Source organism: Trifolium pratense, linkage group LG6, assembly GCF_020283565.1.
Source record: "Trifolium pratense cultivar HEN17-A07 linkage group LG6, ARS_RC_1.1, whole genome shotgun sequence".
Classification (NCBI taxonomy): Eukaryota; Viridiplantae; Streptophyta; class Magnoliopsida; order Fabales; family Fabaceae; genus Trifolium; species Trifolium pratense.
Window position 1 is genome coordinate 36,007,045 of NC_060064.1, and position 16,386 is coordinate 36,023,430.

The 16,386-nt window shown below is 29.5% G+C and overlaps 1 protein-coding gene and 1 non-coding gene across 3 annotated transcripts; one reads left to right on the forward strand and one right to left on the reverse strand.

Annotated features, from left to right (window-relative positions):
• Positions 1-6,898: 6,898 nt before the first annotated feature.
• On the reverse strand, positions 6,899-10,189 carry LOC123890482 (protein NRT1/ PTR FAMILY 5.2-like). 2 transcript variants are annotated; one of them, XM_045940096.1, is made up of 4 exons: positions 10,038-10,189; positions 9,130-9,347; positions 8,198-8,766; positions 6,899-7,918 (listed from the first exon to the last, which is right to left on the reverse strand). In XM_045940096.1, the coding sequence occupies exons 1-4, from the start codon at positions 10,168-10,170 to the stop codon at positions 7,030-7,032; spliced, it is 1,809 nt and encodes a 602-aa protein (XP_045796052.1). In that variant the 5' UTR covers positions 10,171-10,189; the 3' UTR covers positions 6,899-7,029. The 2 variants fall into 2 exon arrangements, with proteins under 2 accessions (XP_045796052.1, XP_045796053.1); XM_045940097.1 differs by lacking the exon at positions 10,038-10,189 and adding an exon at positions 9,535-9,816.
• A 724-nt stretch (positions 10,190-10,913) lies between these two features.
• Positions 10,914-10,998, forward strand: TRNAM-CAU. Its single transcript is given in 2 exon segments — positions 10,914-10,951; positions 10,963-10,998. It is a non-coding gene; the product is annotated as a tRNA-Met (tRNA).
• Positions 10,999-16,386: the final 5,388 nt, after the last annotated feature.

Sequence of the window (16,386 nt, forward strand, 5' to 3'; positions counted from 1 at the left end):
GGAAGTGGACGTGGGATTGATATCATATATATGTGAAACAAAAGGTCACCAGCTTACAAAAAAGAAAAAGAAAATAATATTGATTAAAATGTTTTTTTTGTGTGATAGTTATAATTATAGTGCATTTTTATATACTCTTTGTTTGTAACTTGTGTAACCCTTCTAGTAGTCGGTGGTCATTTTTAGTATTATGATCACACGTCTCTTTCCCAATTCGTCATTAGTTTTTTAATTACCTATAGATATAAAGTTTTTACCTTAATTTTTGTTGGAAAATTTATTGGACATATATAGTGAATTCTTTCCAATTGAATTTTTTACTTACGCAAGAGATGTAGATCGAACATTTTTTTTATGTACATATTCTCATGTGTGAACTTCAAACAACGAAAAAAACGATATATTCCAAAGCTATTTTTTTTTTCTTTCTTAAAAAGGGTTATTATAATTAATATAATCTACCTTATAAGAATAAGAACTAGTTAGTTTCACAACAATGTTAAGGCAATAAAACATGAAACATTAATTTAATACTCAAATAATAGATGAATCTATTACTCAATTGAATAGATACGTAGTATGAACCAAACAATTACCACATATGGTTAAGGAAGCTATGAGTCTATAGTTTGATTATTGGGCAAGTTAAATTATTGTATAGGTCCAATTGAATTGTGGAAACACAATATTCGACACAATTATAAGCAAAAAACATTTTTTAAATTCATTGAAAAAGTAATATATCTAGTCAATAATATAGCCGAAATACATTACTTTTTCAATGAATCTAAAAAGTGTTTTTTTTTTCTTATAATTGTGTCCGGAGAGAGTAATGGATTAGTTTGTGTGTTTTAATGTGGTGACGTACGCTTCAAAAATTCGAACCAATAGATTCTAAACTCTAATAATTAGTACTCCATCCTTTCTTTTTTATAAGAAATAATTTATTTTTCAGATTTAATATTAAATAACTACGTTTTTTTTTACACAAAATAATTAATATATACATAAGTTATTCAATAAATTTAAAAGTTAACTGTTTTTATAAAATGGACTAGTAATAAACACCTTAATTTTTCTTATTTCCATCTAAGACTTTTTAATTTTCAACACTCCCCTTCTACAAACAAACGAGCCTCTTCATTTTTCCTTTCTAGGCTTGTCCTCAACGGGGATCGACTGTGCGAATACTTGGAGGCTGGAGCTACATTTTTTTTATAGGTGTGTAGTCTTGTAGAGTTTCAAGGTTCAATTGAATTCGTCTTAGAATGAGTTCACTAATCACTTGATGATATTTTAAGTAAAGTAGTAAAACTTTTATCTAACGACAAATTTAAGATTTTTTTTTCTTTATAATTTACATTTTGATAATTTGGGAGTATTTACCCATCAATCAGAATAAGCTACATGCATGTGAAATAAAAATTTGTTAATACTAGTTTAAAGTACCACATATAAATTTACTTATGTGATTTGTTGTCATTAGTTGTTGAACAAACTCCAAATTATCAAGGAATAGAATATGTCTCATCCAAATTTAAATATGAGACATAACTCATTAGAAACATAATCGAGACTTTCATCACCGGTCTTCTTACATTTTCAACTAGAGTATTGTCCAAGAATTAGAAAATGAATAGTTTTCCATATTCTTATTGAATTATGCTTTGACAGGATATGTATTTAATATCTAGGCTATATTGCATTTTTGATCCCTAAGTTTTACAATCTTGAAATTTTGACTTTCTTATTTTAAAAATAGCATTTTTGGCCCCTTTGATTTTGATTTGGTTGATGCTTATGTGTACATCACATGACATATTGATGACTGGACATTTTTTAATTATTTAAATATTTTTAGCAATTCATTTATCATTTAACTAAAATAATTATCATTTTATAACCAAAAAAAAAAATCCAAACCCAAAAATTAATCAACTCTAAATCCAGGTATTCATCAAACAAATAAACTCATTAATCTCATTATTCTCTTATTACATTTTCACTATATCACCTTCTCCCAACACTGTCTCATCACTACAGTTGGGAGTAGGCCAGGCGGCCTACAGACGCCTTCGGCCTAGTTTGACCTGACCTGTTGATTAAAAATGCCAAGTTTAGGCTTTGGAAAAAGCTTGTTTACATAATAGGTCAGACTCATGCTTCTAAAAAAGCGTTCAAAGCCTGATAGGCCGACATGTTTATATTTAATTATTATCATTTATATAATATTATTATTTATATATTGTTTTGCCAAAGAAAAATTATATTATTATTTAATCATATTTGTTATTTTGTTAACTTTTAATTATTGTGCTAATCATTTTATTAGTTTTTTTCTTAATGTTGAAGAAATTATACAAATTTAAATGTGAAATAGGTTTTTAAGGTCTGTTTAGCCTATTTAAAAAGAGTATATAGAGACCTTTATGTAATACAAGCTTTTAAATAGGCTACAAGGTCAGGTCAGACTTTAAAAAGGCTCAGGCCAGACCAAAATAAATAACTTTTAATAGGCTGTAGGCCAGACTCAAGCCTGAAGAAAAATCATAGGCCAGACTCAGACTTATCAAGGCCTAGTCTGGCCTATTCCCAACCCTACTCATCACTGGCGACTTTTTTTTTTAGAGCAGCATATCTGTTGTTAAGAGGGATTAAAGTAAGGTAAAAACTTGTAAAAAAAAAAGAGTAAGGTAAACACTCGTAGTACATGTATTATATTATGTGGATAGTGGATGATTGTAATTGGTTCACAAATAATATTTAATATAGAAAAATTAATAAATACTATTTATAAACCAATCAGAATCATATATCTAAACAAATGTACCGGTATATATTCACATAATGTGTACCAAAGAATTTATCTTAAAGTAATCGATTAAATAAAAAATAATTGCAAACCGAAAGATTAAAAACAAAAAAGTGTTAATCTTAGGGCCCGTTTGATGCGCAAGATAGCATAGTGACATGATAGGATATAAAACAGGATAAGGATATGATATGATAACAGCAGGATAACAGTTATACTCAGTTATCATATCATGTGTTTGGTGCACATTTGATAACAAACATGATAACTATTATATTTTGTTTTTAATAGCTCATAATACTATGATAAGATATATAACATATTTAAATGACAAAATTACTCTTGTAAAACAATTGTTATTTTTTTAAAATTATTTTGTAATACTTTGAATTTTATAAATAAAAAATATAAATAAGTAATCAAATAACTTTATATAATTTCAAATAAAAATCATGAGAAAATAATCAAGTTTAATTTTTTATATGAATCATGATCAAATAAATAACTCAATAATATATACATGTTAGATAAGCAAAATAAATATATGATATATCTCATACGTAAATAATAAAACTACTATTGCAAAAGAATTATATTTAATTTTTTATAAAATTTAAATTAATATCCCTATTTGTCAATTTTTTAATAATCATTTTACTTTAAAATATCGTAATTTTAGTAAAATTTTGATTTTTTAGAATATATGAATTACAAAATTACCCCTGTGAGAAAATCACATATATATTTAAAAATTAATTATTTTATTATTTATATTTTATTAATTTTATTTTATGTATTTTAAAATATATTTTATAAAATAAATCAGTAATTTTTTTTTCTTATCCTATCCTGCTGGTAACCCAGCTCAAATTTAAGATAAGAATTATAACTAGAGAGACATGATAAGATAAGCTTCAGGATTAACTTATCATATCATGCTCTATCACCAAACACTGGATTGCGGCAGAATATGATATAATTATCCTATCCTGTCTCTTATCCTGTGCACCAAACGGGCCCTTAACGTATTTCAGGAGCAATCCATTGCGCATCGGATAATAGTTTGAGTGATATATATATATATATATATATATATATATATATATATATATATATATATATATATATATATATATATATATATATATATATACACGATAAATCCTGGGGTCTTTTTGTGGGTTGAATAACATGAGTTTTTGAGAAAAACTATACTATTGTTTAAAGAAGAGGAAGATGAATTTATGAGTTAAAAAATATTTAAATAATTAAAAAATGTACAATCAGCAATATGTGTATAGTCGGCATGTGCTAAGCCATCCACATAAGCACCGATCAAGTCGAAATTAAAGGGGCCCGACTGCAAAATGGACTAAAATTAAGGGAATAAAATCGTAAAATTGTGAAATTTAGGTGGACCAAAAATGCAATTCAATCTAAAATCTAATAAGTATAATACTTTACTGCTACTTTTCTTGGGGGGTTTCCTATTAATATATGCTGAATTTATAGGTGTTATGAATGCTATTGAGATCGCTCATTTAAAAGGGTTGAACAATCTTTGGATTGAATCCGATTCACAATTGGTTAATTTAGCTTTTAAGTCCGCCCACATTGTCCCTTGGAAGCTTCGTAATAGATGGTTCAATTGCTTGACGTTGACTAAAACCATGCATTTTAGAGCGACTCACATTTATCGTGAAGGGAACTGTTGTGCAGATAGAATGGCTGCTTTAGACATTAATGTTAATGGTTTTTACTGGTGGGACAATGTTCCGCCGAGTGTTCAAGGAGATTATATTAGTAATTTAATGGGTCTTCCGTCTTTTAGATTTCATTAAATCCACTGCACTCTTTTTCCCTATCCTTGGTTTTATCCCTTGGGGTTTTCCAGGAAAGATTTTTAATGAGGTAGTGGTAGGCTCCTTGTATTATTGTTTCCTTGGGTTTTGGTCTAGTCCCCCCAAGTTTGTCTATTTTTCTTTCTATTTAATAAATTTATTAGGGTGCTGCAAATGATAAGTGATGATTATGGGGTGCCAACATAGTTGGGATGTCATAATTATCATGTGATGCCTATGCAGCTAATGTTTTATAAAAAAAAAATAATAAGTATAATACTAGCTTACTAGTCTTGGAAATCCATATGAATTGTATTGAAAGATAAATGAAAATTAGATTTTTTTTTTAAGGATCTAATCAAGTAATATATATAAAAAAAATTCTTACATTCTTTATGAGTCAACTAGCGTGTCAGACAGGCGCGTTATGTGTCTGCAATTGTCTAATTTATGTCCAAAACAAAGACATGTCTTATGTTATGCTGAATTTGTTAATAAAAAAAATTTAATTGCTAAAAAAATAAGGATATGGTTGATATTATGAAAAATAGACACAAAAAATATTTGTATCATCTTTATATATATAGTATAGATATAGTATTAAGTTGGTAACGTTCATGTATAGGCAACCCATTTGCCACTTATTCACACTTTTATGATTTAATTTTTTTTTAAATAACCGATTGGTTAATGGACATTGTGAAACTAAGTCAAGGATAAAATAAGTATATTGTAAAATTCATCCGAAACTCAGTTATCATTTTTATATGTTGTTATAGATATCTCTAACTTGAAACAATTTCTTTCTATTCAAATTAATTTTTAGGTATTAATAAACATATTTAAGGTCAAAATGCTGGCTTCTAACATATAATTAACGGTTGAAGTGTTTTTGGTAGTACTTAAAAGAAACTAAGAAGATGCTATGAGAAAAATGCAAACAAATAACACATGATGTTTGGTAATAAAATTTAGTCAATTATGCCTATATATCCGACTGCAGTCTGCAGAGTGGTTGCAGTTTCTTTATATTAAGGGTAAATAGTGTTATACCTCCTGCAAAATAGACGAGTTTTGCGTTACCCCCTGCAAAATATTTTTTTGAGATTACCCCCTGCAATGTCAAGATTCTTTGCGTTACCCCCCTGGCTTAACAAGTGGGCATATGACATGGAAGAATCTTGACGTGGCATGACACGTGGAAATTAATTTATTTTTTATTTATTTTTAATTGGCAACTCATTAATTAATGTGGGTTTTTAATTAAAAAAATGAAGAAAAAAAACTTAAAAGTTGTTATATTTTTGTGAACTTACTTAAAAGAAAGTTTTGTTTTTTTTTTTTTACTAAAAGTTGTTATTATATATAAAAAAAAAATTCTTATATATATATAATAAGTAATAACTAATAATAGAGTAACCAACAAAAAAAAACGAAGATGAAAAAAAACTAATAATAATAATATTAACCAAAAAACTAATAATAATAATAATAACTAATAATAATAGAGTAACCAAAAAAAAAAACTGCAATCGCTGACTATGTGATTGCAGTTTTTTTTTGTTACTCTATTATTATTAGTTATTATTATTATTAGTTTTTTGGTTACTATTATTATTATTAGTTTTTTTTTCATCTTCGTTTTTTTTTGTTACTCTATTATTAGTTATTATATGTATATATAAGAATTTTTTTTATATATATAATAACAACTTTTAGTCAAAAAAAAAAAAAAAACAAAACTTTCTTTTAAGTAAGTTCATAAAAATATAACAACTTTTAAGTTTTTTTTTTCAATTTTTTAATTAAAAACCCACATTAATTAATGAGTTGGCATTAAAAAATAAATTAATTTTCACGTGTCATGCCACGTCAAGATTCTTCCATGTCATATGCCCACTTGTTAAGCCAGGGGGTAACTCAAAGAATCTTGACATTGCAGGGGGGTAATCTCAAAAAAATATTTTGCAGGGGGTAACGCAAAACTCGCCTATTTTGCAGGGGGTATAACACTATTTACCCTTATATTAATCACAAAGTTATGATTTACTTAGTACAAACTTGTATTTAAATATTTATGGTCCAATTTACAATATTATCTAACTTAAAAAAAAAAACAAACATTTGAGTATGGCCTAAAGGACAACACGTGTCTCTATCCACTTATCGGTAACTATGAATCATACTCAACAAAATGGAACATACCTTATTGATGGAAGGTCTTTTCTGGTGGAGAGATGTAAAATTATCTCAATTTTATTGATGATTTTAAGCAACATATGCACACTTGCGATTTAAAAGAACATATAAGCATAGAAAATGAGTCACAACTAAAGGCTTATTACAAGAACAGAAAAACTTTTTTTAGTGTTTTCTCTAGGATGCATCTAGTTGTGAGATACTTTGACTTATTTCAGTCTTATAAGCAGGGTGGTTCATCTCTAAGTTCATTTTGGTTTGTGTTACATCCTCATTATATACAAAGAATTTGGCAATAACAAAGAAACAAATGAAATTGACAACACTCAACAAGGCCAAAAAAGCATAATAATAATCTAAACGTGAGACATTTAGATTATCCTTAATCCAACTCTTATGACCATGTTTACTTGTGAGATCAGCAACAGTTGATAGAAGAAAAGTACTCAAAAAATTCCCAATGCTCAATGTTGTGGTACAATATGATGTTCCAAGACTTTTCATGGATTCAGGTGCTTGATCATAGAAAAACTCTAGCTTAGCAACATCAACAAACGTATCGGCAATCCCCATTAAAGCGAATTGAGGGACGAGAATGAAAATGGAAAGAGGGATCGTATCGTGCATGCCTAATAGGTTGCTATCTCTAGCAACGCCGAGTCTCTTTCTCTCGATAAGGCATGCAATAGCCATTATAATGACGTGCATAACCAGGCCGGTTCCTAGTCTTTGTAGCATTGTGATTCCTCTTGGATTCTTTGTGTAGCGTCGGATAGCAGGAACAAAAATGCGATCATAGATTACAACGCTTATCAGCATGAAGATATTTACAAATGCTATGAGACATGCCGGAGGAATTTTAAAATGAGGTCCCATTCTCCTGTCTAGTGTCGTGCCTTGTCTTATGAAGAGTGTGGTTGTTTGAGCTATAATTGTGCTTGGAATACATGTTGTAATCAATATAGGAATCATTTTTATCATTTGTTTTGTTTCCTCAATTTGTGTCACAGTACAAAGCATCCATGGTGATGTTTGGCCAGTATTCAGTCCAGCTTTGTCAAGGAATCTACAAACATTCATCAATTTTATGACTATAATTTGTTCAGTAGGAACAACTAGAGAATATATATATATAAGTAGTGCAGAGACGTTTCCGGTATCAGACATGTATCAGTGTCTTAAACTTACATGATGCTTATAAGTATGATTACATTCAATAACTTTCTTTTTTTTTTAAAAAATATTATCAATGTCTGTGTCAGGATAATATCTAATATATGTGTCGGTGTCAGATTGGTGTTTTATGTGACATGAAAAAAACTTACAAAGACTATTAAGTACTAACCTTAATGAAGAGCTGTGATTAATTCTATACCTTCCTTTACTTGTATACTCTTCAATGCTGACCTCATGTAGTTCTTTTGAATCAATTGGGACATTTAATTTCCACTTTCTCATAGCAGACACAAAGACTTGAACCATCCTAGTTAAAGGGCTTCCAGAGGGTAATCTATGTCTATAAAGTGGTGTTCCTAACACAAAAATCAATATGGATATAACAAGTCCAATGGTTGGAATCCCATATCCAAGGCTAAAACCAACATTGTCTTGTATATAAACCAATACTGTTTGGGCTGAAATGGTTCCAATTAAAATATAAAAAACCCACCAATTGTAAAAGGAAAGTTTTTGGGACCTCTCTTTGGGCTCGAACTCGTCAAATTGGTCAGCTCCCATTGTGGAAATGTTTGGCTTAGTTCCACCTGTGCCTACTGCAATGATGTACAAAGCAAAGAAGAAAATACCAATTTGGAATGATGAAGCTTTTGGGCAATCTTTGTCTGCTATATCTTGACCACAAGGTGGTGGTCTCAACATTGGTAGTGATACTGTTAGAGTTAATAAACACATTCCCTACATCAATAAAATCAAAAACATGTCAAGTTTATAAATAGGACTAAAAAGTTTGCAGACACCTGAGCCGCGTTTTGGAGTTGGACGGAGTTTCATTCAGATTGTTGACGTCTCATTATTAATTAGTTTGTGTAACTAAGTGCCACATGTAATACTCATTAATGAGATCGTAAGTTTACGAGATGACAAGTGAACACTGGTAAAAATATGATTTTGTAAACTCAAGGGATGTAGTTCAAATCGGTTGAAAATGGTTGTAAAATGGATTAATGAGGACTACATTAATCATATTTAGTTATGATTTTTAACAATATCAAAGATCACTACATAAGAAATTCAAAACCTTAGAATTGAATATCTAACCAAAAAGTAAATGGCTGATGATATGACAAAGGTCCAATATCGACCAAGATAGGCATCAGCTATGTAAGCACCAGCAGCTGGCATGATCCAAACTGTACCAGCCCAATTGGTAACATGGTTTGAAGATTTGACAGTACCCTCATGAAGCTTCTTTGTTAGATACAATACTAGATTTGATGCTATTCCATAGTATGCCATCCTTTCAATCATTTCATACCCTATAAATAAACACACAGATTTTCCTTATTAAGAAATCATAATCGGTCTTTGTACTACACTGAAAACAATTGAAATTGTTGAGAGTTTTTTGTGAATATATGGTTAGTAATTTACTATACATTACTTAAGTGAATTGTCAAATAATTGCTTTTATGAGATACATAAGAAAAAAGTTGTGTTCAGTACCAAATATTAAGTCACTGTGCCCGATTAAAACGCTTTTGCCCTTCACCTTTTAGGTTTGATACTCGGAAAATGTGTTCAATATTATTAAGTATTCGGAATTTATGAGGACCAAATGTGGAGTAAGGTTGACGGCCACCCTTCTAGATACGTCCCCCATTGTAGAATGACTAGGGGTCCTAGACCAATGATTGACCATATCATAAGTTTACCGAGTGAGACATAGATCGGGTACCAGGTTAAGTGAACATGACCGTAAAAGTTTAGACCTACCCATGGCTATCACACTTGGTCGGTTGCAACTCTTTTAACTCTTAGTTGAGTTTGAGCTACACATCCCACCCCAATTAAATAAACTTTATTAACTAACAAATTTAAATTGTTAATAAGCTCTATATTATTAGACTTTTTTTTTTCCACTTTGAATTATAAGGTTAAGACAGAAAATAATAATAAAAAAAATTCAGTATGACATTAAGAGACCTATAAGGTTGCATTTACAGTACCTACTATGAAAGAACAAGCTCTCCATCTTCCTGTATTTGATCTTAAAACTGGTCTACCTTTAAGGTCCACTGTGCCATCTTCAGTATAATCTTCTTTTCCTCTAGCACTGCCCTTTTCTCCTACCATTGTCATGATGCTAGAAAATTATATGTTCTTTCTAACTCTATTGAACATTAATTTATATTGCTTCTTCTACCTAAGACCATGCATTAATTAATTGTCCAATTGCTTGGAAAAATATGTTGTTGCAACGTACATCTTCTTGTTTTATACTTGTGTCATTTTATTTACAATTTATTCGTCTCTCTATTTTTTTATTGTAACATTTTCTTTAAATTATTAGTGTGAGATGGACATGTCACAAAATGTCATAAGCTATTAGAGAATACAACAAATTTGTGCTGATTAAATTGGCTTTGGTAGAATATATTTAGAGATTAAGGGCATGCATTGTTTGATATAAGCTAATTGATACAATATGAATTTTTTTTATCAACTTGTCTGGTGATTGAATTTTATCCTTAAGACAAATAAAAGGAAAAAAAATATTTAGATTCGAATTTCGTTCTCTGCATAATACAATATCTCTACCAACTAAATTATATATTTAATTTTCCTTAAAAAAACAAACATAGTGGATAAAATTACTATCCAAAGCCAAGTCATAAAATACTATAAATTTTAAAGTAAAACTAATGAAAGTTTTTAAGATATATTTTGAAATAGTTATATCTAAGCAAAAATATTAGTATATGATGCAGCTATTAACTTGTCAAATTCTTTTGTGAAATTACACCATTCACAAATTTCTAATTTTATGTCATGGAGACGTAAAGCTAAGATAAATACGGATACGAATGAAAGTTAACAACAATGGGGTGGTGGCGCAGTTGGCTAGCGCGTAGGTCTCATAGCTACTGAGTGATCCTGAGGTCGAGAGTTCGAGCCTCTCTCACCCCAATTTTTTAACTTTTTTTGCCAAATTTATTGAAACTCATAAAAATGAAGTAAGCGTCATGGTAAAGATAAATTCACACTCGACGAAGCTATAAATGAAGTAAGCATCATGATAAAAGCTACATAAATATATCAACAACAAAAAGTTAAAAAATTATCTTTACCAATGTTTTAAGAACCGGACTGGAGGTCAAACCGCTGTGACAACTGGTTCAAGGGTCAACCGGTCGGATCGGTTCAACCGTTATTGAACCGTTTATATTGAACCGTTCATATAATTTTTCTATGATAGTAAAATATAATAGAATTTTTTTTAAGGTATAGAATTAGAATTTTTATGATAGTTTTTTTTTATTATGTTACTAAATTTGGTTGAGCCCACTTATAATGTTATGTGTTTTATAACCATAATATTAAAAAAGTTTCTCTCTCATACTACACTACACACAGTTTCTCTCTCATACTACACTACACACACAGCCGCCACCCTCCCTCATCTTCTTGCTTTCTTTCCCATTTTTTTTTTTTTTTATAATTTTTCTCTATTATGTTCTTCATATTTCTCTCTTCTTCTCAATTTAATGCTAGTTTGATTTTTCATTCAACACAAAACATAACTTCAAAAAAAACAAAGAAAATATTCTAGATTGTAAAACAATGTTCTTCCTTTTTTATTCAAAAAGTTTCTTTCATCAATTTCCTTCCTTTCTTGGCCCCAAGGCTGAATATATACTAACAACAAATCATCAATACACATCATGGAAGGTGGAAGGATACTGCTTCAAAAAGAATGGATTCACAAAGAAGAGAAAAATGGGTTTCATTTTGTTTCACAAAAGTGAGAAAAAAAACTGAAAAACTGAAGAAAAGAAATTGAATTTTCCGTTCTTTTTATTTTTTCCCCAACTGGCTTCCGAACCGGCCGGTTTTCCAAAACCGTCCCCGGTTCAACGATTTCAACGGTTCAGGGCGGTTCAATCCGGTTCAGAGTGGTTTTTATCCGGTTTTACTGACTGCCGGTTCTTGGCCTCCATCCGGACCGCTGATGTTCTCGGTTCACGGTTGAACCGGTCGAACCGGCCGGTCCGGTCCGGTTCTTAAAACATTGATCTTTACCCTGTTTGCATTAAAAATTATTTTTTGTTGATATATTTAGCTTTGTCTTCTGTCCTCTAATCTTATTGTCATGATATTATTTACTTCCTCCGTCCCAAATCTTTAGTCTTTTTAGTTTTAAAGTTTTGTAGTCTCTTTAAGAAACCAAAGCATATTTAGTGATACTTTACCATTTCTACTAGGGGTGCTCGCGGTTCGGTTTGGATCGGTTTTGAGGCAAAAACTCATCCGATCCAAAAATAAATTAATTTGCGGTTTGGTTCGGTTTTGGATGACAAATAAAAAAAATCCGATCCAATCCGATCTAATATTATGCGGTTTAATTTGGATCGGTTTTTGGATATCCAAATTATAAATTGTATTTTTTTTTAATAAATATAAATATTATAAAAAACGCTACAAAATAATAGTTTGATATTTTTGACAAAATAAATATTAAGTTTGATGTAAAATATAACATATAATATATTGAAAATTAATATTTTGGAATGACAATTACCAATTATATTCGAAACATATAAAAAATAAAAAAAATAGATTAAATTAAACTAACATATAGTATTATCAAAATTTAAAATAGATTAAATTAAACTAACATATAGTATTAAAAAAATTTAAAATGAAAAAAAGGTTAATGCAATATATATATTTATACTAATAAAAAGATAAATAAATATTAAAATATATGTATGCGGTTTGGTTCGGTTTGGATCGGTTTTAAGAAATCAATCCGAAATCCGATCCGATCCGGCGGTTTTCACAAAAGAACATCCAAACACATCCAAAAAACTTCGGTTTTTTGCGGTTTTCGGTTTTTTTGGATCGGTTTTCGGTTTTTATTTGGATTGGTTTGGATTTGAGCACCCCTAATTTCTACCATAACTAAAGTTAAAACATTAATTAAATATTTTTTCTTTTTCTTAATAAAGTAAGGGTAAAAATGACTTTACAAATAATTTTTTTATCATTTCTTAATCTCCATGCAAAACTCCAAAAGGACTAAAGTTTTGGGACAGAGGGAGTAACTAGTATCTTTAACCGGTAAGCATCATTCTAGATTTTTATTTTTTTTTTACTAAAATATCATCCTACATTGACTCAATATCATATGTAGTTGTACTATACATTAAATGGTGGGAAATATACCAATTGTTTTCCGAGTTACCATGTTATAGATATAAAGTTTCTATTGATGATTAATATATGTTGATAAATATGTGAAATATATAAGGTAGATTCTCATCCTTCAACTATTTTTTCGTACGCAAAAGTTAAAGGTCAAACATTTCCTTAAAGGGACAAAACCTTTACCATTTGATAATACACAAATTGTTAATAATAGTGTTAGTAAAAATGTCATATGTATGTAAGATCAAAGTTCGAACGTTGATGCTCTCATTTATTCACCGTAACGACGAAATAATTTTCGTGAACATAACTCAGTCGATAAGACATTGCCCTATTGAACTGCCAGAATTCAAATCCAAAATTTTCTATTTATTCATCTTAAGAGAGAATAAGATTCTAACCACTAAACAACTTTAAAAAATAGAATGAAACTTGTAAAGTTTTGTTAATTATTAATAATAGATAAATAGATTGAAACATAAAAAGTCTTTGTAAAACAAAAATGAAATTGTGCCAACAAAAGTCTTATCTAACTCCCAAAGATACGTTTGTTATTGTTAGATAGAAAGTCAAATGATAATATAAATATGAAGTGACCATGGCATAGACTTGGACCAAATAATTATTCAAAAACTTTAAAGTTTAGTGAAATGATATTGACACAGTCAATAGTTGGAAGCTTCGTTGTAAGGGCAATAAACATCAAGATTTATTAACAAAATATTTACATGTAAAGTCTTAATAGATAAAATTTTGCCAGGCCGCATGAACTTAGCTAAATTGATAGGGACATCAGCATTTTATATGCAGAAGTTGGATTTCGAACCCCAAACACTCCACTTATTCATCTTTAAAATGTGGAATTTCAATCCACTAAACTACCTGACAAAAAAAATTGCCAACGAAAGTAACACAAAAAATTATGAATTCAACCAAATAAATGAACTTCATGTTAGAATATTCAGCTTGCAATATTTCTAGGAAAACAATCACACCATTAACTATGTGTCCCACACTATATGACTTTGCTAGAGATTATCATACCCTTTTGTGAACTAATTGCTCGACGTCTTGCTTCAATTGAATCGAAAATGTACTCTTTTATTTTTTTGGTACATAAAAAAAGGTACTATTTTATATCAATTGCCTCACGCCTAAATACAAGAAAATAAGTTAGGGCAACGAAGTTTATGTGTATTTAGTCTAAAAGGTAAAAATAATGCTAAGAACACACTCTTTTTTATTAGTTGAAATTTATGTGGGACTAATGAATTTTAACTAATACATAAGTGTGTGTTGGAATGTGTGCGTTAAAGAGTGTGTCACTAGTATTTCTCGAAATGTAATTATGTTTGATTAGCCTAATATTATTTCTAAGGATTTGTACTTGTATTGATGTCAGTAACTACCTTGTCTTTGTGAGCATATAGTAACTTAGTTGGTAGTGATATTGCATCTAATATGTATAGACCGGAGTTCGATCTCTGTACTCTCCCTTATTCATCTTAAAACATGAAATGTAGTCGTTAGACTAATTGACAAAAATAAAATCACCCTTTATATCTAAATATAATATAAATATATCAAGAGTAGAGGGGAGACAAAATGTTTATAATAGCAAGAAAAGAACTAACTAAGAAGTACTAATTATGGTTTTAGATTACAGATGCAGTCACGAATGTTGTGTAGTTGTTGCGATTGTATGTAGGTATTACGGTTGTTACAACGCACAATACGTGTTGTGGCGTGAAATAATTTTTAACTTTCACAAGCTATATTATTATTAAGTGGCACGACATGCTACTACACTGTTTACTCATAATAGTAATTTCAGTTTGCTTCTTTTCTCATTTTAGAAAATAGAAAAGAGAAACTTGAAACAATAAAAGTCAAACATGATATGGATATGACCTATGAAGTGATCACGGCATGGACTGACCACAACCAAATAATTAATTAATTATTCAAAAACTTAGAAGTTTAGCGAAGTGATATTCACGGTCAATTAGACCATCCACAATGGAGCACTCTAACTTTGAGTACTTAAATGGGTCCCACATTGACACATCACTAATTTATTATTTTTTAATAATAGTACCTAATAGGTACTCACCCCCTCCAATGGAGCACTTCTTAAAAAGTTCTAAAATGGGTCCCATCAATAATTCCACATCATTACAATAACTTATTATTTAATTATATATTTTATAATATAAATTGATTGAATGATAAAATTAAAAAATTAGTATGTACTATTTTTTTTTTATAATTCGAAAAATAATTAAAATTCAAAATTTAATTTAAAATAATATTGTCAAATTTTAAGAATTAGATAATTAAAAAATAATTTAAAATAACATTACATAATTTTAAAAACAATTAATTTTGTTGATCATCATGCCCAAAACGTTGCCAAATATGCTCGACAAGATCATGTTGAAGTTGAAAATGAGTTCGTCTATCTTGAATTTGTGCTCTTCTTGACAAGTGTAGCCCATTATGGATAAATATCATCGGCTAAATAATACCCCATATTATATTAGGTTCTATTTATCGAATATTGCACCAACGTCTATATGGTTGGCATTAAATTTTTTTAGAGGCATGCCAATTCAAAAATTATGCTTTTGTGATGTACAAAAATAAAATTGTGTTTTTGTACCATTAATTCAAATTGAATATAGAAAATAAAGTGGGCTCATGAAAATAATATTTTAATGAAAACTAAGGTGGGTCCAAGAGGAGAGAGATGGTTCTTATTTTAGAAGTAGTACCTAATAGGTACTCAAATGGGTGGTACTCCAATGGTAGTACCTAATAAGTACCATAAGTACCTAATAGGTACTACACCATTGGAGATGGTCTTAGATTCATTGTTAGTTTATAATATAACGAAGCTGTGTATCTAATAGGGGCTGGATGATGACACTATCTTTTTACATAATCAATGTCTAAAGTTAAATCTAAACTATAACAAGTAGAAACTTTAAAATTTTTAGGGATAGTTTGCCGTTTATTTGAATCATACAGGACTTAAAATTTTAGTCTCTGCAATTACGCGTTATTATTAATTAATAATATAAGGGTGCGTTTGATCCGCTAAAAAAATAGGGGACTGAACCTGACAACTTTTGTTGTACCATGTTT

Bases quoted from the DNA above. Each gene is read 5' to 3' on its own strand.
- LOC123890482 (XM_045940096.1), bottom strand. From the start codon at position 10,170: ATGACAATGGTAGGAGAAAAGGGCAGTGCTAGAGGAAAAGAAGATTAT. The intron at 8,767-9,129 runs GTTAGATATTCA...TTATTGATGTAG, and splicing joins CATCAGCCATTTACTTTTTG to GGAATGTGTTTATTAACTCT. The intron at 7,919-8,197 runs GTTAGTACTTAA...GAATGTTTGTAG, and splicing joins AATCACAGCTCTTCATTAAG to ATTCCTTGACAAAGCTGGAC.